This window comes from Corvus moneduloides, chromosome 6 (genome assembly GCF_009650955.1).
Source record: "Corvus moneduloides isolate bCorMon1 chromosome 6, bCorMon1.pri, whole genome shotgun sequence".
NCBI classification, from domain to species: domain Eukaryota; kingdom Metazoa; phylum Chordata; class Aves; order Passeriformes; family Corvidae; genus Corvus; species Corvus moneduloides.
Genome location: NC_045481.1, coordinates 40,163,914 through 40,191,788, shown reverse-complemented (window position 1 = coordinate 40,191,788; position 27,875 = coordinate 40,163,914). Strand labels below are relative to the sequence as shown.

At 34.8% G+C, this 27,875-nt stretch overlaps 1 protein-coding gene across 6 annotated transcripts in view; it reads right to left on the bottom strand.

Annotated features, from left to right (window-relative positions):
- FUT8 (fucosyltransferase 8) overlaps positions 1-27,875 on the bottom strand; it is a 106,018-nt gene that overhangs the window by 49,518 nt on the left and 28,625 nt on the right. For 4 of the 6 annotated variants that reach the window (XM_032111140.1, XM_032111138.1, XM_032111142.1 and 1 more), the window contains exons 3-5: positions 13,145-13,239; positions 7,049-7,180; positions 5,264-5,688 (exon numbers count right to left, since the gene is read on the bottom strand). In XM_032111140.1, the coding sequence (XP_031967031.1) occupies positions 5,264-5,466 (203 nt within the window). In that variant the 5' untranslated portion in view covers positions 5,467-5,688; positions 7,049-7,180; positions 13,145-13,239. Of the gene's footprint in view, positions 1-5,263; positions 5,689-7,048; positions 7,181-13,144; positions 13,240-27,875 lie in introns of those variants that run through there. The other 2 variants (XM_032111141.1, XM_032111143.1) reach the window with 2 other exon arrangements.

Below are 27,875 nucleotides of genomic sequence, written 5' to 3'. Positions count from 1 at the left end.
TGAAGCATTCATGTATTGCAAAAATAAAGCAACCCTAGGACAAGGATGAAGGCATACACAGCTTCCATCCAAGAAAATGGGACATTACAAAAGTTGTAATTGTAATCCTCCAAAAAGCCTTATATCATCTATATGCAACAGGGACAGTCTTCAGCAGTCATATCATAATACTAAGAGTAAGTAAAAATTTTAGGTAAAACTACTTCCTAAAACTACTGTTTAGGAAACAACATTATGTAATACTTTGGTTTGATTATTACTCCCTATCAGGTTTCCCTTAAATAACTACAAAAATTGCAGTAAAGATTTCCATTTTTGCTGTCACACCTACTACTTAAGTGTCCTTGAAAGGGTTCTTCCAGTTTGACTGGATACAGTATAGTAAAACAACAACCTGTAAAAAACTCAGTTTTATTACTATTTTGCACTATTGAAATCTAGACTGCTTCTAAAATCAACCCAGATTTGCTCCTACAATATTGTTTATGATCACATACAGACTATGGTACCTCTCCAAATCTCACTACACCACAATATTCATGCACATAATTTCTAAAACTCAGACAATACAAAACACCTTTAAGCCCATTTATCTTCTGCATCACTAATATACATCTTTGCCTCTTTATAGCCCACAAGGAAGGTTTTTACAAAGCACCATATTGGCAAAAGAAAAACTACAGTAACTTCTCACCTAAGGCTTTTTAAATACACCATAAAACCTATGCAGTACCTGATGTAATTTCAAGTAATCAGAAGTGCACCACAAAAGTGTACTCAGTTCCTAAAGGAAGATTTTTTTTATTCCAGGCAATTTTCAAAAAGAGTGACTGTTCCAACTTGCACAGGTATATACAACTTAGAAAATAAGTATCTAAAAATATGCTCACCAAAAATCCTTACAAAAATATGAAATATTCTTAACCAATATGGGTAATGAATTAAAAATATTTTTAAAAATCATAAAATCATAAAAACATAATATATTTTGTGAAATCAAACATACAAATGGTTGCAGTGGGTGGGAAATAAACCAGAATAATCCAAACAAGTACCTATCAATGCCCTAAAACCTTAATTCTGCTCCTTACATATCTTGTGTGAGAAGAAGCAAGCGGAAGAAAATTACAAAATCAGGTATTATTTAAGTACCACAGAGAAAAAAAGGGTCAAGCAAGACTTTATAAAGCCTTTTCACAGATAGGATCTTTTTCAAGTTTTGAACGGTTAGTTTTGCATGCACATAAGGTATGCTTCATAAGGCACATTTTTGGTTTTCTTTTTTGTTGTCTTTGGGGATGAGGAGCTGCTACATAAATTGGCAGCAAAGGAGGATTCAGATCTCAGGGTGGAAAGATCACTTCTTGTCTTTCTATGTTAGCATTCATAGAGAGATGGATGGAAACAAGCACACCAGCTCCTGTTTTCAACCATCCCAGAAAACTGACACTTTTATTAGGTGATAAGGAAGTGAGAGAAGTCATAGGAACCCATGATAATGGGAAAGTCCAGGCAATTGAAATGTACTGAAATGCATTTTACCATTTTAACTAACAATGTAATCAAATATGAAATACCAATTTTCTCTAACTTCAAAATGGAAATGAAAAAACAACTTATACTTTTATTAAACTACAAATTCTTATAACCATACCCACCTTCTGCCCCTTCCTGCCTGCCCTAACTAGCTAGTATTAATGTCACAGCTACTTATTATGATAATGTTCTACCATTCACAAAACTTCATTGCTCACTAAGACAAATTCTGTTAACTTGGAGCTTTTTAGCATCCAAAACTTTTATCTAATAGTGCCAAAATACTGTAACTAGCATAGTTAGCTAGTATAGTTAATCAGATGTTTGTTTATTGTTACAATTTTACAGGTAGGCACTCTCATCTTGTATAAAATCCTCCACAAGTAACCTTAAATTCCTAATTGGAATATGCCTAATTTCAGGCATTAGCTTAACCCTGTTGCATACCATAATATATTCTATGTTTTAACCCCAAAAATGAGCTTTTTTGTTCTCTAGATATAAAATCTTAGTGAAAAACAGCAGCAAAACCAAGTTTTTACCTCATGCCCTTTATGAGCTATACTGATGCAGAGACTGTTGTTTTATCCACTCAGATTTAACTGCCACTGTCAGTAACTAGAGTTTTCAGTACAAAATAAAAATTCTAGCAATTAAATCATATTCAAATAATAGTTCCAGTCCTTCTGTCTTTGATCAGTAAAGCCTAAAATAAATTACGTCTTTACTTTAAGATGTAAACTGGAGCAAAAGTGATCTTTTCTGTCTAATTGGATTTCTGAAGTTAAGAGGTGTTTTGTTTCTATAATGTATGCTCACAGCAGCAGTGATCTCTTCCAGTACACAGATACTAAACCCATGGACTGCTGGTTAATGCCTCATTTTAAACAGACATACTGCTATAAAAATGTAACTGGGACAATTTTAAAGCTAACATCTATTTTCAACACAACTTGTTCTATCTGGCAAACAAAGAAATGAGACACTGAAATTCTGTACCACATTATGATTTAATACTTTAATAACACAGGTTGACCAGGATACGTCTAAAACCTATTTGTGATGTTTCTATGTAAACAGTATTATGGATTTGGCACAGTAAAAATAATGAAAAGCCCTACATTGTCATGCATCATTTCCCTCAAAGTTAGTAGTTCACCAACCTCAGAGCACTTCCAGCATAAACTATGACTGGTTATCTTCCAGTCTCAAACTGGCTCGTGCCTGGAGAGCACTGACTACTGAACCTGGACACGTGTGGCTGTTCAACTGGTATTTAAAGTCATTTATGCTTCCTCATGCTAGAATTTCAGATTTTCCTGTGGTTATACAGAACTGCTCTGAGGAAAAGTCTCAGAAATACTGTTAAACACCATCTTTACAAAAAAGAAGCTGAACAGAGTCCAGTCAACACCGTTTTGCATCACTTAATCTAATTTCAGCATCTTGAAGCCATTAACTGAAGCATAGAAAAGGAATGTTGAAATATTCTAACATGGTTAGAGTAGATATAAACTAATGTTTTTATTTTTATAAATCATGAGAAATTATCAACAGTATAAGCTATTATTTAAAACTTGCCCACCAAAAAGGTAATATTTATCTGAATATAGATAAGGCTAGTGAAATATAGAAAGATATTTAGAAAAATCATCACTGCCTCAAATATAGTTTAGCCTCTACTTAGCACCTCCTGTCTCTACTGCCTCCTTCTTGAGAGGAAAACAGTACCCTGCCATCGGTAAAACAATTTATTCTCTTCTAGTCACTGTGTAATTTGAATGGGTTATATTTCAATGGCTGTGCAATACAACACATTACCATTTATTCAAGTCAGACAAACATGGGGGACTGAAAGCATGGAGGGTGGTAATCTTTACATTCAAGGCCAGATATTACCACCTCTGAGGCAAGAATCCCCAAGGCTAACTATTACTGTCTAATATTCAAGAAAGTTACAAATACTGCATTTAGTCAAATACAGAGCCTTGCTTAAGTTTCTTCATATCAGCACACTGTATATTACACCATTTTGTCAACAACATATATTAAAATCTTATCAAATACTGTTGTTATCATATATTAATAAACTGAGCTTAGGGAACTATAGCCCACTCAGCCATTCATGGCCATATTACTCAAGGTGAAGATTATCAATGCTCACTGTAGAGTACTTGGGTCAGCGGCATTTCTCCACCCCTGGGGAGCAGTACATGAATGCTGAGGTGCTTCTTCAGGGCTGACATATAGTTCAAAACTAAGACATATTTCTAAGCTAAGAAGCCTCATCAGCATGCAGCCACATCTACAGTGCATTCCAGAAACCAGGAACAGAGTGCAGTGAAAAAATATTGCAGTGAGGCAGGGAAGTCTACCCAGCCTAGCAAATCCAACAGCCTGGATAAGAATGAAAGAGAGAATGTCTGAGAAAAAACATCAGAGCAGGCTAAAGAGGAAAGGTAATTCATTTCACTGCTACAGAGTTGAGGCGTGATTTCATTAAATGAAGGTGGGAAACAAACTGACTTGAGCTAACAAGAACAGGACCAGAAACCTAAAACACCCTAGTAAAGAAAATATATTTGTGCAATTCTGTAATTTTCCCTATGAAATATGAAGTAAAACAGCAGGGTAGAAGATCCAAAATCTGCTCCTAAAGGGTATTAAAAGGCAAGCCCAAAATCAGTTTCTCCTTGCCAAGCAAGAACCAACCAAGAGACAGGATGAACTTGCAGTGCCCCTTGCTCTCCATGTACTACACAGGTGATCCTGGCCATACCACTGCTACACATGTGGTGCTCATGAGCACAGAGCTGGGAAAGAGACAGCCAATTCAGTAAAAAATTCAGATACACGAATTCAGCTCATTTAGACATTTTTAAAATAAACACCACCCTCCCATTCTGTAAAATCTTATACTGAGCTTTACTCTTCTCCACCTTCCTATAACATATGAAGCCTCTGCACTTGTCCCCATGATCCATCCCAGCTTTTTAGGCTGCATGTGGTGCTGTCCACATACTTGGGTCCAACCTGGCACTGACACATCCTGCCTAAGCAGCTTTCCCTTTCAGGTTTTTATGACAGCAGGTACCTTGAATCTATGTGAAAAGCTGTCTGTCTGAAAAGGTGAAAGAAAACACTTCAAAATGTAATCATACCCATCTACAATCTAATGACTGTAAAAAAGTAGATGATCCTACTGTTTTACAAGTATTTCTACAAGTGTAGCAGCAAGGCAAGGAAGAAAACTTGGATAAAAGAATTTGTATAATGCAGCAATCTATTGCAGATCATCTTCAGCAAGTCAGCATTCATCTTCAACAAGCTGTACAAATGTTTTCAGCAATTTTAAAACGAGCTCTTCCAATTACTGCATGCAGAAGTATAAAGAACTAGATGTTCTCATTTGTATGAATGTCATAATAATTGCACTTGTTTGAAGTTGGCATTGAGGGGTGAATCACCTACAGAACTCTGTTATTGTGACAGTAACATTTCCACACCATTAAATGACTCTTAAATAATGATTACATTAGCCCAGGACTAAATGTACATTTATTTAAAGGTTTTGCAATATATTTTGAGCACAAATTAAAACACTTATCTATACTTAAATATTAAATATAATTTGCAAAAACTCCCACAAACAACCCTTACAATTTCATTTCTGGTATTTCATATTTCAAAAATTTCCTGAACAGTTTTAATTACTTCCAGGTCCTACCTGAGAGATTCTGCCATGCGCCTTAAGTCTTCATTTTGCTGCTTTAACCGTTCAAGTTTAGCAAGGATCTTGGATAATTCACGACTGGAATGATCTGGGTGCTCGCTGTCTCGTACCAGGTGTCCACCAATATAAAAGAGTAAAGTTCCCCAAGCAAAGAGGATGAGCATAATCCAACGCCAGGAACCAGTCCATGGCCGCATTTTCAGAAGTTCAATTCACTCCAGAACTGCTCCGCTCACAAAATAGCAAACATTTTAAGTTCTTAGCTTTTACAAAGGTGGACAATGCCAGTTCCTCTGCTTCAACACATTGTACCAGAGAAAAATTATTCTCAGTATTTATCTTACTGCAAGTCCTTAAAGAAGATTCTTACAAGGCTGTACATAGAAAGCATTAGTATTGCATCATTCTTCATTTATATTCTGTGGGAAAAAATAAAAATAAATCTGAAATTACAATTCTGATATGTACAAATACAGTGGATTTCAATTAAGCTAAACGCATTGTCATTAACATTCAAGAATGACAATAGACAATGTTACTACTTTCTGTCACAGAGACAAAGAAAAAAGCTTTTAACTTTCCACAGAACAGTGTGCTGAATTCATGAATGAATGACAAAGAATATGCAATTAATCCTAAATTTGAAATGGCCAGAAGAAATGCTGCTTTTTACACAAGAAATATTTACCAATTCGTGTCATTTCAGACATTAAAATAGTTCAAAAGTCACTCTGTAGTAAACTTGACATTTTCCTTTACTATCAACAAAGAGCTTTTATTTAATTACAAATACATCTTAATTTCTTTCACTTTTACTCCCTTTCTTCTCCGTTTTTGTCATGACTGCCACTCTTTAACAAATGAGTTATAGCCATTGTAACAGTATACTCTGCAATTTGCAAGTATTTGAAAATCAGGTATGACTTTAGAAACCTAGCTTTTAGAAACACTTCTCTGCTGTCTCAAAACTATCAAACCCATTTTGACAAGTTATTATTAAAGTTATAAAAAACTGCAAAAAAGTGCTCCAAAGGTAATACCTTCTCTCACAAAAAAACCCACCATGCCATTTTAAAAAATGCAAAATCACCTCAACTCATTTTCTACTTGGCAAAATATCATTCAATGAGGATAAAGTCTCCTCATTCTATCTAGATCAGATTTTAACTGACAGCATGTCTGGAGCCTTCTTTAAGTACTTCTCCCCTCTCTTCCTGTTTCTCAGCAATGTAACATTTTTACCTTTTTAAAGAGCATATATATGCCATTCTTATTCAATTTCCAAAATAACCTATTTCTTTGGATTCTCAAATCTTTAAATCCACTGTACTTCCTCTGAGATACCATCCACATCTACCTTCTCCCAAATTATTCTTTTCTGTTTTATCCTTCTTTCATCTTAACTTCTTTTTAATTTCATTTAGTTATTTTATTCTATTCCAATTCATTTCAAGCCTAGAGCAAAATCTTCCCAAATTGCAGTAACTTCCAAACTCACCCAGTTATGGAAATATGCCTGGAGCACACACCTCCAGATACAATAATTCTAACATTGAATATGCTTACTGTTTTCAACAGCACTGAAAATGCTGAAAATTTTCTCTGGTTATCTTGAGAAGAGGGGTAGTTTGTGTATGTTTAAAAGAGGCCCAAAAAAATCCACTTTTGACTAGTAAGACACAATTGGGACACAATTGTTTATAGAATACTTCGCAAGCAAAATATTGACTTTTTTTTTCCAATCTGTTTTTCATAAAACATGAGCTTAAGCAGACTCACAAATCAGGTATCTTCTTTACCAGAGGCAGCGTTGGTCTGTCTCAAACAACAGTGTTAGTAGATCAGACAATCAAAAATCCACAAAATTGATATAACGAGTCATCAGGAACAGATGGTATTCTTCCAACAGTTCTAAAGAAGTTAAAGAATGCAATAGTTTAATTATTAACAGAGGTGTTCAACCTCTTACTTATAACCACTCTGTAGCAAAGGAAAGGAAAATTAAAACAGTAAACTGAATTATTTGTAAGGGCTACAGCAGGGAATCCTGCAATTACAGGCCAGGAAAAAAAAATATTCATGTCAGCCAAACTGGCAGAAATAATTAGATTAAATAAATCTGCAAACATAAGGATGAAAGTAATCAAAGTAAAAAAGTACTAACATCGCTTTTAGAAAGACAAATAGTGGCTATAAATTTATTAAAGTTCTTTTGAAGATGTAAACAAACAGGCAAGACAGAACCAGTTCTAACCGTTATGTAATTGATTTAGTCAGTATGGATTTTCAAATGGCATTCAACAAGGTCCCCAAAATGTTCCGAAAAACCTAAGCTGCATGGAAGAAGAAAGATCATCATGTGAGTCCCCACCCCACTAGACAAGAGGAAACACACAGTAAGACTAGGCAATCGGCTAAAGTGGAAAGAGTGATCAGGGACCTCTCTGCACCCACTGGCAGACTTCATACAGCTTGACATGTAAGTGTTTGGAAAACAAGGTGAAACATGAGGTGAAAAAGTCTCATAGCAATAAACTGGAGGTAATCAAGATGCTTAATGAGGAAAAAATCAAAAATGGGAAAAAAATCAGTTTATCAGTGGGTAGAGTTGTGTACAGATGACCTTTGAGGCCCATTAGGAATGGGATTTAGCTGTGATCAGTAATTCTATGAAATATCAGTTTAGCATTTGGCTAAATGCAACCAAGTCCTCACAGGTTTTGTCTGATTTCTATCAATCTCTGAAGATGCCATTGTTCTTTTCGTAAGTTAGGTCACAGTAGAGTTAAATATAAAATAAAGATGCCAAACTAGCTGAATAAATAGGGAGAACATTCTGAAAAAACATTAAAAAGCCTGTATCTCAAATGTGGTGTATCTAATTATATGTGAGTGCTAGCAACACTTAACTACCAACTTTGTACTGTAATGTGGCTTACACATTAATTCTTTTATTTCATACTGTTCTGGCAATAGAAAATGTCAACATATTTGACATTTTGTCAAAGTATTTGACATTCCAGGGATGGGGCATCCAGAGATACTGGATGCCCCATCCCTGGAAGAGTTCAAAGCCAGGCTGAATGGAACTTTGAGCAACCTGATCTAGTGAGTGGCACCCTTGCTCACAGCAGGGGAGTTGGAACTCCACAAGGAACAGACAGAATATTTACCTAAAAATAAGGATCACCTTCAAGCCTTGGTTGGGAAATCAAATTGTGCATACTACACATGTAAGCCACAACTGATTGTAAGAATGTGAAAATGTTTTGTTGCCAAATTAACAGGAAAAATTTGGTTAAAAAACAGCATTGCTTCAATGTAATGGAATGCACTGAATGACTAAATGAAAATGACTACATGAAACACTAAAGAGACTTGATTAAAATGGCAAGTGAAAAAAGAGACTGAAGAGTAGCACCAATATCTTGATGAGAAATAATGTGCATCCATGTCAAAGTTATTTTGCTATAGCAAAAATGACTAATCAAAAATAAATACATACTACCTTTCCTCATCTTGCTCCCAATGAAGCCTTCCCATTATTTTAAAGCTTTAAAAGGTACTTAAGAATTAGAAAATTGAATAGCCCGATACTATATAATTTTAAATGGAAGGACATTTTCCATGACTTAAATAAGGTCCCTTTTAATGTACTATTTCGAACATGCTTTCCATAGCAAATTCAGTGATGCAGTGTGTATTTTCTCCATGTGTATTTTTGCTTCCTACAGAACTATGGCCCCAGAATAGCATTATGATTTTTCTTGGCAATGTATAGTTTCAAGTTATTTTAGATTAAATTCAAAGCAAACTAAGCAAGTCTACTTTTGGCTGAACCACCTACTGGCCTAGATTCACTCAAAAAAAGTGTACCTTATGTAAGCTGAAAAGAAGAAAATTACTCACAAAGTAAAATACATTACTATAGTTAACATATACAGCAGTATATTTAAGGCATGTATATCCCCTACAATTGCACAATGTATGAAACATGAAATCCATTCCACTCTAAGAGCTATCACAATGACTTATCACTAAATGTGAAACACACGTGAAAAGCACGTTACACCGTACATATAACTTAGATTGAACCCTCACAACATTATTAGTTTCCCTTACAAGTAAACTTATTGAAGTTAGTATTTTTAAGATTTCACTGACAAAAATTATCTTCTTAGGAAAGCATTCTACTCTAAGTAATGTTAGCCTGTTGTGCTCTCATAAAAATGAAAATTAAAACCAACTTTCTGATCCCAGTTCTTATTTAACAATAACGTGATGGCACAGCCTCTGACAAAGGATTAGAGCCTAAGGAAATAATCCTTTTAGGATATTAAAATAAAACTAAGGATCAAAGGACAAAAGTAACAAGTAAATGCCTCTGTAGCGTTTGATAAAAATAAGCAAACCTTACAAACATTATTCACGGCGTAGGCAATGCGTTCTTTATGAGGACTTACACAGTAATTGAATCAGAATTCTGCATGTAACACAAGGCGTTGCTGGCGTCTCGTACGAGCCAAATACCTGCTTTTCTCTCTTGGACCTGCCTACTGTGATGTATCCCAAAACAGGATTTCTCTTTTCATGGCCACATTACTCTGGCAGTCAGCAACCATTTTACAAGGACATAATACATTCAAATCTTTCTGCGTCTATCTCTCTTCAGATTTATAAGCTCCTGTCTTATATACAGAAATTCTTCTTTTTCATCCTTTTAACTTTGTACTATTACGCTTTATCCCATTCTATCACTCCGGTGTCCTGAGTAAAAAATTCTTGTACATTTTTCTGACCCCATCAGAACACTCTTCTATTTTGTGACCTAAATTTCATTATAAACTATTATATTTTCATGACATTGTCACTACTGAAAACATCCAAGATGAGTAACAGATGTAATCCACTGCACTAATAGGGCCTCTCCTCCAGGCTAATACTCTTCCTTGCAGCACAAGTCCCTGTCACTTCATCCCTTCAGCTATCTCCTTTTCCAACAAATGATTCTACTTTTCATCCACATTTTCTCTCACTCAATATAGAACTTTCTATGTGCCAAGAAATGCTGAAAGGAATTCATACACATTCTCTCCCAAACTATGTTTCATTGGGAAATTTACCTCATTGAAACAGTTACCAAGTAAACCCAGAATAGTACAGATCAAAAAATTGTTGATGACAAATCTCTGTTGCATTTATCTATTTTCCTATTTTTATCTACCTCTACTTTGTTAACTCTCATTTCTTTGAAATTTGTCCCCATGCTTTGCACACTACTGTGATCAAGCCATGACTGGTAATTATTTCTAGTTCTAGCATTCATATTTATCAATCCCAAGAGACTTTTTCCCATTTAGATGCAAACATTTTTCAAATAGTGACTGGAAACAATTTGGAAAGCATTTCATTCATCTATAACTTTTTAATTACCTTTATTAACATACAAATTATATCTATTGTTTTTTTCAACCAGAGAACAGAAATCCATCCACAGAGCATGTATTAATGTTTGTGTTCTAAAAGTATCCAAAATGAAGTTCATTCCATTTCTTAGTCAAGCTCACTGTTTTAGTTACATTTTTTCTACCCATAAAAACTATCCACTCCCTCTTTTTTCTGGAACAAGGACATAAACTTCGTAGTATTCCATACATACTTAATTATTGTAGAAATTTACTTCTTTTTTCTTCTTAACTTCTATTCACATGTATCAGGGGCCATAAGTAGACATAATCATTAGACCTGTTCACTATTTAATCATACATCCACAACTCCCTCTTTACTACTGTTTCTTTCTGCAAAAGTCTAATTTTATACTTGTACAGACTGCTCTGAGCAATTTGCGTGATATTCTCTTCATACACTCCCTTATAATTTTACATTAATAAATACAGTCTACTCATCTGATACAATCTGCAGATTATTCTCAAACTAAACATTTTCTTAACAGAAATCACCACCCTTTTCAATTTCATTCCAAGTGGAAACTAATTAAATGCTGAAGCCTTCAAACACTCTAATTTTGGATCTTTATCACAGAAAACTCCCTGGCAGGAAGAGATGGTACTGAGGGACTTCGTTTACTGTGCGAAAGCTACAGGCCCCCTCATTTCATTTGGTTAGAAAACAGAATCTTAACCAACCAGAACAAGCTTTGGACAAAGATACAAGGTGATTTGCACTTCCTGAAATTTTGCTAAAGAGGTTTTGTCACCAAGTGTGGAAGCTTGATGATTTTTCAGGCTTAGTGAGATTACGAAGATGGTAAATTGCTAGGACTTGAGGAATTAAAACCTCGAGTCTAAAAGCAAGATTATCAACTTGAGAAGTCATCTTAAGATTCATTTAGAAGCTTCAGCAGAATACATACTATAATAAAGACAAAACATTCAAAGTAGGGGAAAGTAGGGGAAGATTCTGGTATCATTTTGAAGCTTATAGTGTGTATTTGATGTAAAATGCTCACCTGAGCAACATAGAGACTATTTTCAATTTAACTGTGTAACATTTTACACCTGAAAACACCTTTGCAAAAATTTTGAATGAAAACACCCTCAGAATGGAAGGCAGAGGAATGAACAGACAAATATTCAGAATGACCAATTAGCAATCTTGTGCCAAATGTGTTCTTCTTTTAGGAAGTCAATATTTACTGATGCATACAAAAAAATTCAACAAGGTGAGCACACATAGAATACAAACTGAGAGCTGATCAACAGCTCAAGAGCTGCTGCATTTGCAACACAAGCAGCAGCAATAAATTCCCCAAAATGACTGATGATCAGTGAAGACACAAATCACCAAACCAAGGTGGCTACTGCTTTTCTAAAGCTCTTAAGGCGGTGTGTGGCAGAAAAACTGAGGCTGAGAGAATAGTAAGTGCAATTTCCCTCACAAGCCTAAGTTCAATCAGAATCACGTAGGAAAGTAATTAAGGAATGTATGCAATTATTTCCTACAAGCCTCCTCCTCCATCAGTGATCCGTAACTACCACAAATACCTGAGTTGTTATCAAGAATAATCAACTCTGTAGCACTGAACAAGGTCTTAGGACTTTCAACCCCAAAGAATTTCTAATATTACTTTCTATTTTACTATATTCCTTTACATTATCTCCTTGATGTTCAAAATGGTACAAATTACCCAGGTAATTTCTAGATTTTTATCCTCTGCAAGTCCAAATATCCTCCATTAAGAAAAAAAAAACCAAAACAAAAATGAAGCCAAAACAAACAAACAAAAAAACCCCATAAAACCAAAACCCCCATACTTAGGAAGTTTCACATCAATCAATCAGATGTTAATGGAAATGATTCCTCAAAAAAAAAAAAAAAAATAGAGTGGTTATAACAAATATAAATGTTTGATTCAAAATTTTTGATAAAGTACAAAGGAGAAAAGATTGATTCAGAATATCTAGGGAAAAAAAACTGCAAGACAATTGCTAGTTATTTGTTTTCATGATCAAATAAATAGCTCGTTATTAGTAGTTCCCATGACAGCTTATTTTATACAACATGCTGCATTGAGTTAAATTCCTTGCATTTAGTACATCACATGGTCATACTGGTGAAAGTGCAGTAAAAAGTGTCAGTGAAGTCTCCATCCCTGGAGGCTCGGCAAAGACCCGAGCAACGCACTCCAATCAACCCAACTGTGATCAGTGGTGTTGGACTAGAAGATCCCCAAAGAAACTTTCCAAATCCAGCTATGATGTGATTTCATGAAATAACTTTTACAGCTTTTGGTGTTTAAAACAAATTACTCTAAAATGCGTGACATGTAAACGTACAATGTATTTTATCTGTCACATAAGTAGCAGTACATTTTAAAAAATCTTAACTTCATAACACATACGAAGAACAGCTTACCCTCTCTCTGACAGCAGGACGTAAACACAACTGCATCATGGAGGTTGGAGGTTAAAATGTAATCCCACTATTCCAGCAGTCAGTGAAATTAGTAACTGTTTGAAAGAAAACAAGAAAGTCCCTTTAATTTCACATTCTGTAAGAACAACTTCCTTTTGATTTACTCTTTATCGTAACAGTGAGAAAGAATCTTACATTTTAAAATACCTCATTTTCTATTTGTAACTTAGCTAATCATGGATTATCCACAAAGATCAATCATTCAATCAAAATATTTTTAACTACCATCTTTCATTATATCTAGATGAGATACAATGTGATCTAGCAACCAAAGAATTAAATTAAAGAATATTTTAGGCTCTGTATTGATTTAATGAGTAAATTTTACAAGTCAGTCTCACAAGGCCTCAATTTCCCTTGTTAATATTTGCCAACTTCAAAATTATGTTTGAAGTTGATTCATTAATATTTACTGATACCATCAAATTTGCAGCTGAAAGATGTTATACATGTTGAATGCAAGATATAAATCTGCATAATCAATTAAAGCAGTTCAGCCATTTAGCAGTTTTGTCAAATAATTGTTTCCCCATGTCTAAGCATCAGTCCCTGTTCAAAATACCAGGCAAAATTTTGAAATGGAAAAAAAGAAATAAAATCAAAGATAGAAAATTTAACCTTAATTTTAATAAAATTAATAGAAGAGTATTCATGTATATTCTTTCACATCTTTTATCATGTATATCTTTTTATCATTTATAAAAATCATGACTATGTTAAGGAAACCTTGGAAAGAATTTTCTTTCAATCAAAATATTAAAAGTCCCTAGAATAATCACTGGAAAAATCATAGATCTGGAGCTTTGGAGAAAACAAAGTAAAAGTAAGTTGAACAGCTCTTCAGAAGTATTCCATAGCAAAAGAATACAACTCCAAAATTTCAAGGAAATTCCTGGTGTCTTCCAAAGAAACATAAGCTCTCTTCATAACTTCTTAACCTAAAAATATAGTTTATCTCTCACAACAAATTTCTTCAGATGCTGGTGACATCAGAACTGGAAGCAGCAGTCCAGGTGGGATCTCACAGGAGCAGAGGGGGAGAATCACCTCCTTTGCCCGGCTGCTGTTGGCGCAGCCCAGGACTGGGTTGGCTTTCTGGGCTATGAGCACACACTGCCAGCTCATGGTGAGTGTTTCATCAAATGAGTCCTCCATCTTTTTGACAGACAGTATTAGGGGGGCAGAAGGCATTCTACTTGCTTCTCCACTATCATTCTCATGCTTTTCTAAGATGATCAGGTCAGGAAGGGCCTCCCAGAGAAAGAGAGACAATGTGCATGCACTCGTTGGAGATACCCTGACTACGCTCAGGTCCAGGAGACTAAAGAAACTATGCAGTATGACAGTGAAGAAATTCCATTACAGGAGCTTGCTACCCAGTAAAGAAATTGCAGCAGGGAGCAGGGAGCAGACTGATCTTAGACACTACAGGAAAAACTTCCAGCAGATCAGAGGGCACTGCACAGTTCAAGGCTTAAAGTCACTGAATTAACTGCAACCAAGTAGAAGCAACAGCACACTCACAATGACAATGTGGGCAGAGAAAACCTTGTAAATTTTTTTCCTTTTTCTTCTTTCTTCTCTATACACTGAGTCTGCAATACTTAAAGTGTTAATTATCCTAACTGTTATTCTAATAAAACTTGGCACTTCTTCAATTAAAAAACATTTGGTTTCCTTTGAGGAGCTAATTACACGGAGAACGCCTATGGTGAACCACATAAAAATCACGGCCAGCTCAGGGTCCTTGGCCCCTGTAGTTACTAAATATATTTCTACTGGAAGAAAAAAACCCCGAAACACACACACGCCCACAACAATGGAGTTAAGTACTAGCACTAATCCTACTTCAACTACATAGCTTCTGGTCAGAGATAAAAAACAAACAATCCAAACACCAATTTTGGTACTTTTAGTATCAGAGACCAAACATTCTCGAAATTATGCTATACGAACACCTACAGGTTCAGTTATCACAACAGCAGTGGTTCAGAGAAGTCCACACCCACAGCACTTGGGGGCTTTTAAGCTAAAGATATACATAGAACACTGACCTTGAAAGAGCTTAACAGGAGTTAAGAATCTAATCAGAAGTAGTTACTTTTCTAAACTAGATAAAAGAATCAAGAGTGCATCAACAGTAACAAATACAGTCTGAAAATAATAAGCACTCCTTATTAGATACAGTAATAAATGAGTGCTCATAATTCTTGTAACATATTACATTTGAAAGCTTCCAAAAAGATACAGTAATTTCTCTTTTTTTATTTACAATCGATGTAATTTTGAACAAAAGAGGGAACTGTGCCTTGAAAGAAAAAGAGCAGCTTACTTGTCAAATATATACAAGATTCTCTGTCAAACAGACAAAAACTTATTGGTGATTCTTCTTTTAGAAAGGTAAGAGAGTCAATTGCAGAAACAATGCACTCCTCCAAGGAAATGATATATATGAATGGATAAAGCAGTCTTCACTTTTACAGTCCTTTTTAACTACTAAGATAATACATTAACCAGAAACACAGTGAAGTGAGACGTTACCTTTGTCTGATATTAACTAATGAAATGTCTTTGTAAGACAAAAATTACCTTAGAAAATGAACAGGACAATCACATGATAGTAAAGGTTTATTTTTTCTTGTTTACTTACTGTATTGACTCCATACAACCCTATTCTAGTATAAACACAGTCAATGAATAATAAAAATTCAACTCTAAAAAACCTCAACTCTAACATCAAGCATGATCTTCCTCCACCGTAGTATGTTAATAATCTACTGATAGTCCTTGCAGAAACCTCATTCCAAAAAAAAAAAAATAAAAACAGGAAGAGGGAGAATCTTTGGAAGCAATGAAGTAAAAGAACAGACTATGAAAGTTAGAAGGACATAACTCATGTGTTAAAAAAAGAATTTGTGACATTGAAATTGTTTCTTACACACGCAAATAAACACATAATAAAATCTGGGGATTAGGAGTTCCACCTGGATAAATTTGGCTCATGAGGTAGGAGAAAGTCATTCCTAAACATGTAAGTGCAAAACAAATAAAGGAATCAGCCACTGAAACAGATGATTTCATTAAGCAACAGATTCTCAGTTGCTCATTCCCTTTTAATTGAAGCACCTAAAATGCTTTCAAAAATACCCAGCCATTGAATCAAGAAGCTGAACAGAATTGGGCTTTCTGCCCTGCATAAGTCACATGAAAGTTAGCAAACAGAAATGGCACATCCTTTTCTTAACAGAACTTAATAGAATGTTTGCCTTCTGTTTCAGTGCTCATCTGGGACCAAAGTACAGCTGCCCCACTTCCTGGGAGAAAGTGCAGCTCCCTATCGGTAGAATAATCTGGATACCTTGGGAAAGGAGCAGAGAGGGAGAAAAAAAACCAATGGACAACCTTAAGGTAATATTTGACTTTTCCATTTTTGTTTCTGCTGAAGCACTCCACTAAATTTTCTTTTCCACTTGCTTCCCCCCATGTCATTCCTTAATGGTTGCAAACATCAGAAGTAAGATCAGAGGTAAGATCTTTCCTCTTTTGGCTGGCATCAAAGCAACATGCAAAAATCTAATAACCAGGAAACTTAACATCAGTCTGTTCACAACTCAGCTGGATGTTTATAAATCAAGATGAAAAACAGGCAGATGAGAGAGCTGCTGAGTTTGTAATAGTTATGCAAAAATGCATGACACTTGGCAGCCGTAAGGAAACTAAAGTGATATTCGCAACCAGGAGGTTTTGCAAAATCAAAGCATAGTGAAGGCTATACGGTAAAAAAAGAGTCACAAAACTGAGCTAAAAGCCTTTCTTCTTAAACATGGCAGACTTGGAGACAGAAATGTCAGAATACAGTTTTGAGTGGGCCACATCAGGGAAAAGAATGTCGAATGGGATCATTATCTAAATAATCAGACTTGCTTTGTATCACCATTTTCTAGTTTAAATTGAACCATGTTTGATGCAGTACTTTTATTAGAGCAAGACAAATTTTACTGGGGATTGCAAATAGTAATATTGCCATTTGATAAAGAAGTATCTGCTTTAACTTTAATTCCACTATGCCACAATAGGCAGACCTTAGCCTGTGAAAATTTCCCTTGGCATTCCAATTTTCTTTTTTTTTTTGGGATAGAGAATTTTATACACTAAAAAGCACCAAAAAAGGCACCTAATGAGCTAATTCAAGTATGGGAAGCAATTTATTTGCATTAGCATATAGGTTCACACTGTCTAATTTACACTGGTTTACAGCTTCAGTAGAGCTCCATGCCACCAAAAGTTGATTGCTTCCTGCATGTGATCTTCACCATCACCATGGCTCAAGTGTACCACTGATCTAAGATCTATTCACTTATTTAAAACTGAAGGAACTGAAAAACTGAAAGCACTTTGTACAATGGTAAGGCTATGAATAAAACAGAGCTGTGAAGTTGCAAGTCCAAACCTCACATAATGCTGCCAATGCCTTTTCCTCTCTAAAATTGGTGTGACACATTATTAAGGCAAAATGACAGGTGAGTTTAAAACTTACTGAGTTTAAAACACCTTTGAAAGTGTTAGCTTCCTGCTTAGCTCTTTTTATGTCAAGTATTAAGTTTACACTGCTAATCAGAATTCCCATTTTTATTTATAACACTAATACATAAATTTGCTGTCAAGCCATCGTGAGTGTTAGAAACTATCAGCCTTAATGAGTGAGCTGTTTTCTTTTATATGTAAGACGGGATTTTTCATCTGTGTGCCTGGATATATGTAACTTTTCCTATAGAAATTAAAGCAAGCTTGATGCTTTTTACAAAATAGTATTTTATTTTATAGGCTAAACATTCTAAAAATAAGATTTTAAATTCATTTTCCATATAAAATAATTATTTAAGCAATATTAATATTAGTACAGTAACAAAAGACTTAAAAGCTAAATTTGCATATATTCTCAAAGGTAATTCTAGTGAAATCCCATTCAAGCATTTCAGACTGATAATAAGTAAAACCAAGTCAGATTTTAAATCATCTTTCAAATCAATTTGGAAGTCAAGCACTTGTAGGAAAAACCTACATCGTGTTATTCTTACTGTTTCCTAGGCAAACCTACATAGCCACATAGAAAGCCATTCACTTCATAGAATAATTGTGTATAAACTCATTATTTGTGAGAAAAACAGTATTTTCCTTTGTGGTGAACACATTATAATAAGGGTGTGACTATCGTGGCCAGCGGCTCCTATGTTTAGCTGTTCCCCAGTAGTATCTCACAATTCTTTGCAAGTTAAGACTTTTTCCACCTACTCTTTTAAAACAAGTATTACATTCTTGCTCCTAATTTCAGTGTAGGCTTTTTCTCGCCCTTCAACTTCCTTTATTTCTGAATAGCTCAGGTTAATTTTAGCAACCATATTTAAGAAAAAAAAATCAAGAATGCCCATTATTCCCCATACTGGAATTTAAAAGAGCTCTTCATGGTTCTGAGCTACCTCCTGCTATAGTCACACACTCTGTGTGTGACTGTTTTTTACCCAAGAGTCTGGCCAAGGCCCAAACACAGGTAGTAACTCTGTGGTTATAAATCTTTGTATTCTTTCTAAAGCAAGCAACCCTGCTTTAGCAAACCGAGTCTCAGGGCAGAATCTCCTAGTAATTTAAAGGAGAGTCTGGATTGCATTTAGAGCTCAGTTCCACAAGGAAGGGATCTACAGGATCTGAAGGATCTACATCTCTAACCATTAAGTTATTCACAAAATCAAAAAGCAGCAATGAAACAACAAAATCAGTCTGCTACCCAACTTGAAAAATTGCAAATTACGATTATAACAAATGGCAGCAGAAGACTGGAGGGCAGGGGCTACCCCATCATGATGTATTGTACACGATTACCTACGTTGAGGTAGGTAAGTGAGGAAGTTAAGAAGTAAAACGCTGTTTTTTGAAGTTGGTTTTGCTAAAACCAAAATATCCTAGAGAGACAAGTAGACTCGTACAATCATGTAAGTTTTTAGTTTGGAAAAGACCTCTAAGATCATGTAGTCCAACCATTAACCCAGCATTGCCAAGTCTACCACCAAACCATGTCTCAAAGTGCTGCATCTACACATAGTACACCAAACAAATTTCTTAATACTTTTAATACACTCTGAGGCTCCCACGTCAAGGGAGCCTCAAGAAAATTTTGAGAAAGAAATGGTCCCGTAAGTAGATGATACCAACATCATTCTTATGTGGAGACTAACAGGGATTCTAAAGGATAGGAGGCAGGTTATACAGCAAGGTATTAAATATCATCTGTAAAAGATAATAAGCTGTTCAAGGCTAGTGAATGCTCTGTGGTGAAATGACTGCTGAGTATAAAGACAGAATTTTATAAGAAAACTAGATGGTCTTTCAGAAAATGCTGGGAAGCTGGTGACTTCAAGTCCACTACCACTTCCAGTAACACCACCAGAAGTTGCAGAAAAGAAGTCTTTGGAGTACAGTTTCAGCTGTTTTATAAAATATTAATGATCAAGTTTTTGCTCCCTATGACACACATAAACCAAGCAGAGAGGTGATGAAGCTTAATTGGAAGATACTAAATTGGCAGCCTACAGAAGTTTTGAGAATCCAGTTCTTACATGCATAAAAACTGTATCAAATATTTTGAAAAGCACAATGGAACTGGAAGACTTGACACAGATTCCACAACGGCAAATGATGCCACAGTTGATTATTACAGCACATTAAATACAAGACCACAGCAGGAAAGTTAAATAAAATAAATGCATTAGCAATTACTAGAAGGAACTTAAATTGATCCCTACATTGAAATCTTTATTCACAAAGAAGACAATAGAAGAATTCTTGCAGCTAAGAAACTACAATACACATCAGAAATAGTTGGCACATCAGTTAACACCAGATACTGGGAAATAAAGAACATTGTGAGGGAAGTCATGCCTCAGAAGGTGATTAAGTTTTATAAACTAAATTAGCATGGAATTAGGGAGACCTGGTTGATGTAGAATATTAGGATTTTCAGAAGGTGCTACTAGATTGTGAAATTCACTGTAATTAAAATGTTCCGAGTTTAAAAAATTTGGTATGTTAAAGAAAGCAGACTTAGATATTCTTTCTACAAAAATCCATCCACGGATACTATACTGCATCTGTCTTAGAACAACCCAAGTCCTGGAAGCTCAGAAAGTAAGCTAGAAGGGTCATGGCTGCTTGCTTCCACTTCTACAGATAACTGCTACTGACATTTGAGTAAGACAGGGAGCCTTTTCAGATAAAAGCTCAGATCACATTAATTTTAAAACTGACTCTTTCTGACTGGATCTTATGTAGGCATGGTCATTGCCAAAAATCTATTCAGTAAGTGAAGAAAAAAAGTGAAGAAAATTGCAACAAAATACAGTAAATAAACACTGCCACAGAACTCAGCCCATTCTGATAGAGCTTTGATACAGTTCTTAACAGTCTTCAAGACACCTAATATAATGAACTTGAACTTCTGAAGCACCAGAGTTAGGGAGAATATATTTACTGCAAGAATCTCAAAAGCAATTATTTGGGAGCTGGCTGGAATGATATAGTGCATGTATATGCATTTGGAAGTAGGTAGCAAGAGTTGAATTCTGCAGATACACAACAAACCCATACTGCTGGACAATTTAGGGACAACTTTTCCAGAACTAAGCCTTACCATGTCAATGTTAATACAGATTAAATACGTAATAGAGAAAATAAATTTTAAGACCGCTTTCTCTCACACTGTTCTTTTTATGAAAAGCAGCAGTAAACCATAAAAAGAAAGAAGTCACAATGTGCGACCAGTCGTGTGAAAATGAAGACGAGATATCACACAACACAAGCATTTCTACAAAAGAAATGTAATGAAAGACATTTGGATGGTAAACTAAAGCACGAAACATAACTTTTACCTGTAGTTTATAAAACAATCAGTATTGGAGCTTAGAGGAAACAAACCTATTACATTCTGACTGTACCTTTGATCTAATCAGAGAGCTTTCTATGCATCATAACAAATTGATTAGAAATCCCAATAGTAAGTTTTGTAAATGTAGTAATTCCTATGTTCTTCTATGACCTAACAGAGCATTATTAGGACAAGCACAGTTAAAGGCTCCAAAAAGCAGTCTATTAGGAAAACAAGATCAAAGAAATTTTGTAATTGTATGTGATTTTTATATCCTAATGAAATCTGTGCATGTGAACACTTTGAGTTCATGTTTTAATTTAGGAATCACAACATTTCATCTGTATATGTACTACTAAAAACACAGGCAGACTGCACTTTTCAAAATACTGTAATAAACAAAAGCACTCACAGGGCGTCACGTGCTGCTGCTGGTATAATTAAGTCCTCCTGTATTCAACAGACTTACTGTTCCTGCTTTGCACCCCTAACTTAGATCCTGATCCTGCAACCAGCATTCACAGAAGCATCCATACCTACCCAAAGTGTCAGCTGCAACCAATACAGGAGAATTCTCAGAAACAAAACAGAACCCCATACTACCTATGTGATTTCACACATTTTCATTGTCCAAAAGTGGTCTGAATTATTTCTAATCTTTTCAGAACAATATCCAATCATCAATTTGGAGGAAAACTATTCATTTTTCCTTTTTTAATTTACATGCATTTCTGTAAGTGATGTCAAATAAATTAACTATTTACTAAGTACACTTATTGGAGGGGAAAAAACCCACTGCATTCTCAGCACAATAGTGCCTGACCTATTTTCTAATCACACTATATAGAGGAACAGAATGAGATTGCCAAAACATCAAAACCCAGAGGCTTCATTTAAAATATACGTAAACATAAAGCATTACATTCCAAGTCAGACAGAGGGAAAAAACAGTAGATTTAGATAATACTAAAACTTGTTTTCAAAGTTCAGGGAACACTATATGTTTTAAATTATAAAAATTCTTTATGTTTGCTATTCAAATATCCCAGATGTGTAGTATATGGAGAAACACGAACCGAAAATTAGACAAATAACACTGATGAAGTGGTAACTGATTTTCTCCCTGTACTTCATCCATCACTACACAATAGTACCAACACAACAAGCTCTGGAATTCTTTCTTTAGAAAGGATTCCTCATGCTCAATTGAACTTTTCAGATACACCAGTTCTCCAGCAGCTTTTGCCTACTGCATATACATATGCTTTCATAGAGACTTGATCAAACAGCCACCAAAATTCTGACTGCATTTTACAATCTGTAAAGAATTGTAAATTTTAAACCTGTATTTTAAACCTGTATTTTACAATCTTCTTTTTCTCAACCTCTATAACTCGCAAACATCATCTTGTTTGCAAAGACATGAGAATCAAAATATCTTTACAGTATCTTAGACGCAATTCTAATTCTGTCTCCTCTGCTCACAGTTAATTCAAGTTTGATCTAAACCTAAATAATCTTGGACCATATAAATTCGCTGTTTTCAGATTTTTCATAAAGACACCAACTTGAAATGTAATACTAATATGAACACTTTTGTAGACTGGATCCAGTTTTTGAGAAGCTGAGCAATAATAGTATCAGCTGAGGTTGAAAATGTTATGATAATTGGTTCCTCTGAAAAACAGGTTTATGGTCTGTTCAGCCACCTTTTCAGGTGTTAATTCCCCATAAATGACTTCAAGACTATTAGTAGCTGCCACTACATTTATTTGGAGTAAAATCTTAGCCTTTTCCTTTATGTAGTTGAATAGCCTGTAAGGCAGAAAGACCATTCACATTGAATTTCTTTCAGAAGATGTGCAAAAATTTTGAAATAATATTTCTCCTTTTTAGATTCAGAACAAAACAAAGTGATAAATTCCTTCATTAAACTATAACACCGAGGTTAAACAAGAATACTGGGCTTTTCACCTTCACCTTAGAGCTGCACCACTAACTACTTCTGTCATTGCTATCTTACCTGTCACTACCAAAGTGTTTGCTCAACACAAGTGAACGTTAAGTCTTTTGCTAGTGGCAAGATATTCTACTTCACAATATAATCATCACTTTTCCAAAGCATAGTGGTGATGGACATCAGTTTCCTTCTATCAGGCGGTTAAAACTGATGCAAGCTTTCTTAAATAAATGAATAAATGAAACTAATTAAAAAAATAAAAGCTACCTGAACATGACAGCGAGATGAGTTTTGCTATCTACTTACTAAACACATTTCAAATCAATATTAAAGATAGCAATATTGAGGGAAAGACAGCAAAGAGTAACCAGATACTTATTAAAAAGTTCATGCAATAACATGACACTGTACGAGCCCAGGATGTGTTTATTAGCTAATTCAAGCTAATTTTCAGAAACTTATTTTCAAATACCAGATATGTAGTTTTCTTTTGAAAAAAAATGGAGTGATGGGCATGTAATTTATGATTGTAAGCATTAACTTATTATTTCACAGAAATAGATATCATTACAGAAAGGTTCCCTAATGACATATAGCAAGACTCACTACTTCCTACTTTTATACAGCATCACTTATAAATAATCTAATTATTTTTTCATTGATTTAATAAGATTTCCCTATGAAAAACTCTCTATGCAACAATTGATTGAAGAGAAATTTCATACACTGTGTTTATCTCACTAGGATTTACACAGCTGGTTCCAGAGAAAAATAAAAAATTTAGATCCAAAGTTGAGCTTAGACATCTTTATTCATTCCAGTCTTACACAAGAAGTCACACTTCTTAAAAACAGGCATGCAATGGAATATTTATTTTAAATATACTAGTATACCTTGTTTTTTTACAGCAATGATGGTAGATGAAAGTCTAAGACAGCATTAGCTGATCAAAAATTCAACACTGGTATTTTTAACAAAACCACACTACCCTGATTTGCTTTAAACAGATCCACTACTACACATACTGTACTAACACATATCATATAGTCATATCTTCATGGAATGCTACATACACAAGTTCATTTAGTACCATTCAGAATTTTTTCCTGACCAGAGGAAGACCTCTTCCCAAATCTCAATATGTACTCATTTCTAACTTCCTTCACTATCTATATTAGAGAAGCTCACAAAAAAAAAAATAAAACATTATGCCAAGATTATTTGGTTGTAATAATGCTGAAGTTTCCTATATAGGTTCTACCCAGAAAAGCTCAAGAGATTCCATTTTCCAGACAATTTATTCTTATGATAAAGTACACATGGCCCAGCACAGGCCCTTGACCAGGACAAGATGAAACCCTGCATTGCACTGTTCCCATTATGAAAAATAACCATATATTCTGGTTTTTTCGATTCCCTTATGGGGTTACAAATTCACAAAGAAGCTGTTTTTCTTTTCTTCCCAAAATCTCATTTTTCTAAAAGGAATTGTTGAAAAGCCTAGCCAAGACCAGGCAATTTAATTATAGTTTATTCATCAGGTCACCTCTGCACTGGCTCTTCTTCAACATACCACCTTGAGCACATATCCAATAACTCTTTTCATGGTTGTGTTTAACAGGAGTTAAACTTACAGATCTTTTACCTCAAAGGCCATCTTTGGAATTCCTGTAAAATAAGGTTCTACCAAATACAGCACCTTCTAGTTTTCTGGTATTGAGACCAATATAAGCAACAGTTACACAAGGAAGTCAGTTCTACATATACAATTAACAGGATCTGATCCTTGTACAGAAGTATAGTCAACTAAGATGAAGGTATAACCTTTGAAAGAGTCTCATTTACAGGGAGCAGTGTGGGCTATCATTTCACAGTGCTATTGAGAAAGGTTGCTCCATGTACATGCAATACAGACTTTTGGAATAGTTTGGCGTAAGGTTCTTTTTTTCTTATTTTCTTTTTTATTTTTTTTACTGTTAGTTTGGTTGTTTGTTGGTTTGGGACATTTTAATGTTTTAAGTGTTGAGTTTACTCTTCTCTCCTGCCCCATTCTCTCATATTTTCTCTGCTTGACCAAAAAAATTATAGCCCAAACACACTGAATGTTAGGGTATAAATAAAAAGGCATGAAACTAGATAATCATTACAATCACACACCACCAAAACATTCTTTGCGTAAGTTCTGATCTTTCTAGAAATGAGGATCGTTATTTTAAAATGTTTGAGGAGACTTACCAACAAGAAAATGGGGGAATGGGAATCAATTCTGACAATAAGTAATGAAAAAGATTAGGTTCCCACAAATACTTTTTAACCAGTTCATACAAATCATCCCAAAATAATTCTGGTATTTGGTATTTTAAAAAACCCACAGAATTTTATTAATTTTCTGGTTGTTAGGTTGTTAGCTTGTTATAAAATAATTTGTCTTCCCTGTTTTTTATAGGTATTTCTATAGTCCATTCCTTAATCTTGTCTAATTAAATGACAGGTGGAGAAAAGATAAAAACATGCTTACACAGCAAAAAAATCTAGAACCCTCTCCAGAGTTTGACTGCACCAACTGGGCCAGAGGAACAGAGGGAGAAGAATGGTATGTCTTCCTGCCTCGAAGAACAGTGAACACTCTGAGAAAAAGAACTGAGAAATTTAGCAGCTGAAGAAAGATAATCAATTCAGAAACACAACAATCTTACTAGATGAAAGAAACACTTGATTACTCATTATAACAGGGCTAGGAATTAGACCAAAAAAAAGTTACATCCTTCAGCAGAGTACCAGAATAAATTACATTTCAGAAAAAGTACTGTAGGTGTGAACAAAACAGAAAACAGGAAAAAAACATTTCTTCATACTATGACTGCTAAAAAGAGCAGTGATCAAAAATTTTAAAAACCTTTTCTGTGTGCATATGGATACATAACATGATCCTAACATCTCTAAAGAAATAGCACCGATTAAAATACTGCTGAAATACAAGACACCAACAGAAGTAGTTGGCAATGACTTAGTGAGCAACTAAGTGGAAAAAGCACATACATGCATGGAAGTACTGAATTGCTTCAAAGTTCTGATTATTTTCTGTATCAAGCTATCAATTAATTTTTCTGATTCTTCTTTACAGAAAGAGATGTGAGTCTCACTGCACTCAGTCTATGGAGAAAATCCATAGACTTTTAGGAGATCACACAAAACCTACTCATTGTATTTGGCATGCACTAGGAAAAGATCCCATTCTCTCTGCCATCAACTCCATCTCTAGATAACATGTTTACAACAGTTACAGTTACTAAATTACGAAAAAGTTGATGCAAAGGAATAAATGAAAAGCAGGAAATCCATTGATATAAGACAAATGGAAAAACCCTCAAGTTCTGCCAAATTTAAGGGATTTGCAGAGTTCAAGACTGAAAGATCAGTGCTCCAAACAGGCATATGGAAGAAAAAAAGCAGAATGAGAGGTGGAAGGCTTATGTTATTAAGCTACTCTCTGAAGCCTTTAGAATGCATGAACTACATTCTACTAATTTTTGGAACAGAGCTCAAGTTTTCCTTTTTCTTGACCTTGCTTCAAGCTATGCTCCCTCCTCTAGTGAGGCATCAAAACATTAACCCACTCTGATATATGTTGCTGTAAAATTGTCCCAAACTCAGAGATTATTTTTCACTGGTCACATCCTAACAACACTCTCTGGAATATTGCTATTGGACTAAAGCTGCTAGTTTAAAAATCTAGGGATAGGTGAAACACTTCTGATTTAGTGACTTTTGACTTCAAGTATATGCTGCAGAACAGTAATAGTTTTCAGAAATATACCATTTCAAATATACTACAAAGGACTGATGTAGAATGAATGTTCAATTTTCAGCTTTTGCAAAATAACTGCCAAAAATATCCACATTAATTTTTCCCATCCAATGGAGCTTAGTAATTCAGATTCACCATACAGATCATTTTACATCAGAACACATTTTAAGAAATATATATTAGTTAACAGCAACAATTATTAATTGGAAAACGGAGATTCCGGGTATATGTAAATTAGTTTTCTGGAATATCTGGAGCACTAGGATACAACATTATAAAAGAATAAGAAAATATGTAGATCAGCAAACTGAAAAAAACTAGATGAATTGTTTGAATGGAACCAGCGGGAGAAAATTAGTGCAAGTATTCTATGAATTATTAATATGAATGTTCATTTAAAATAGAAATGGTTTAGTAACACAAAAATACAAAGATCATAAAATATTTTTAGCAAAATAATTTAAGAACCTATTCTAATAGTATTGCTACACTAGAAGAAGTTTTATTCCATTTATTCTTTATTCCAGAAAGCATTAGTTGTCATACTGCTGCTAACAGTGGCCCATCACAGCACACATGTACTTGTTTTTGTAAATATTCTGGCCCCTGTCCACAAGATCTTGTACCCAACAAAAAGGTGAGCAATACAGCTGACATTCCAGAGCCTTCTTTATCACTATGATTAATGAACTGTTTTACAATGCTCTGTGGGATGCTAATCACAGCATTCAGGAAATTATGAAGACTCAAGAGTCCATTTCCCACAACTTCATTAGTGGGAAACATTCATTTTAGTGTCCCCTTTATAAAATACATGTGGCTCATCACACCAGTTTTCACTCAGCCACTCTCCAGAAGATACATGCATTCTTCTCAGAGGAGTATTATGAACACGTAACAATAGCACACATAATTTTTCCATATTTGTTTGACTTCAGCAACTACCAAAACACATCAAAATGAAGACAAGATAATCAAGAAGAAAGGA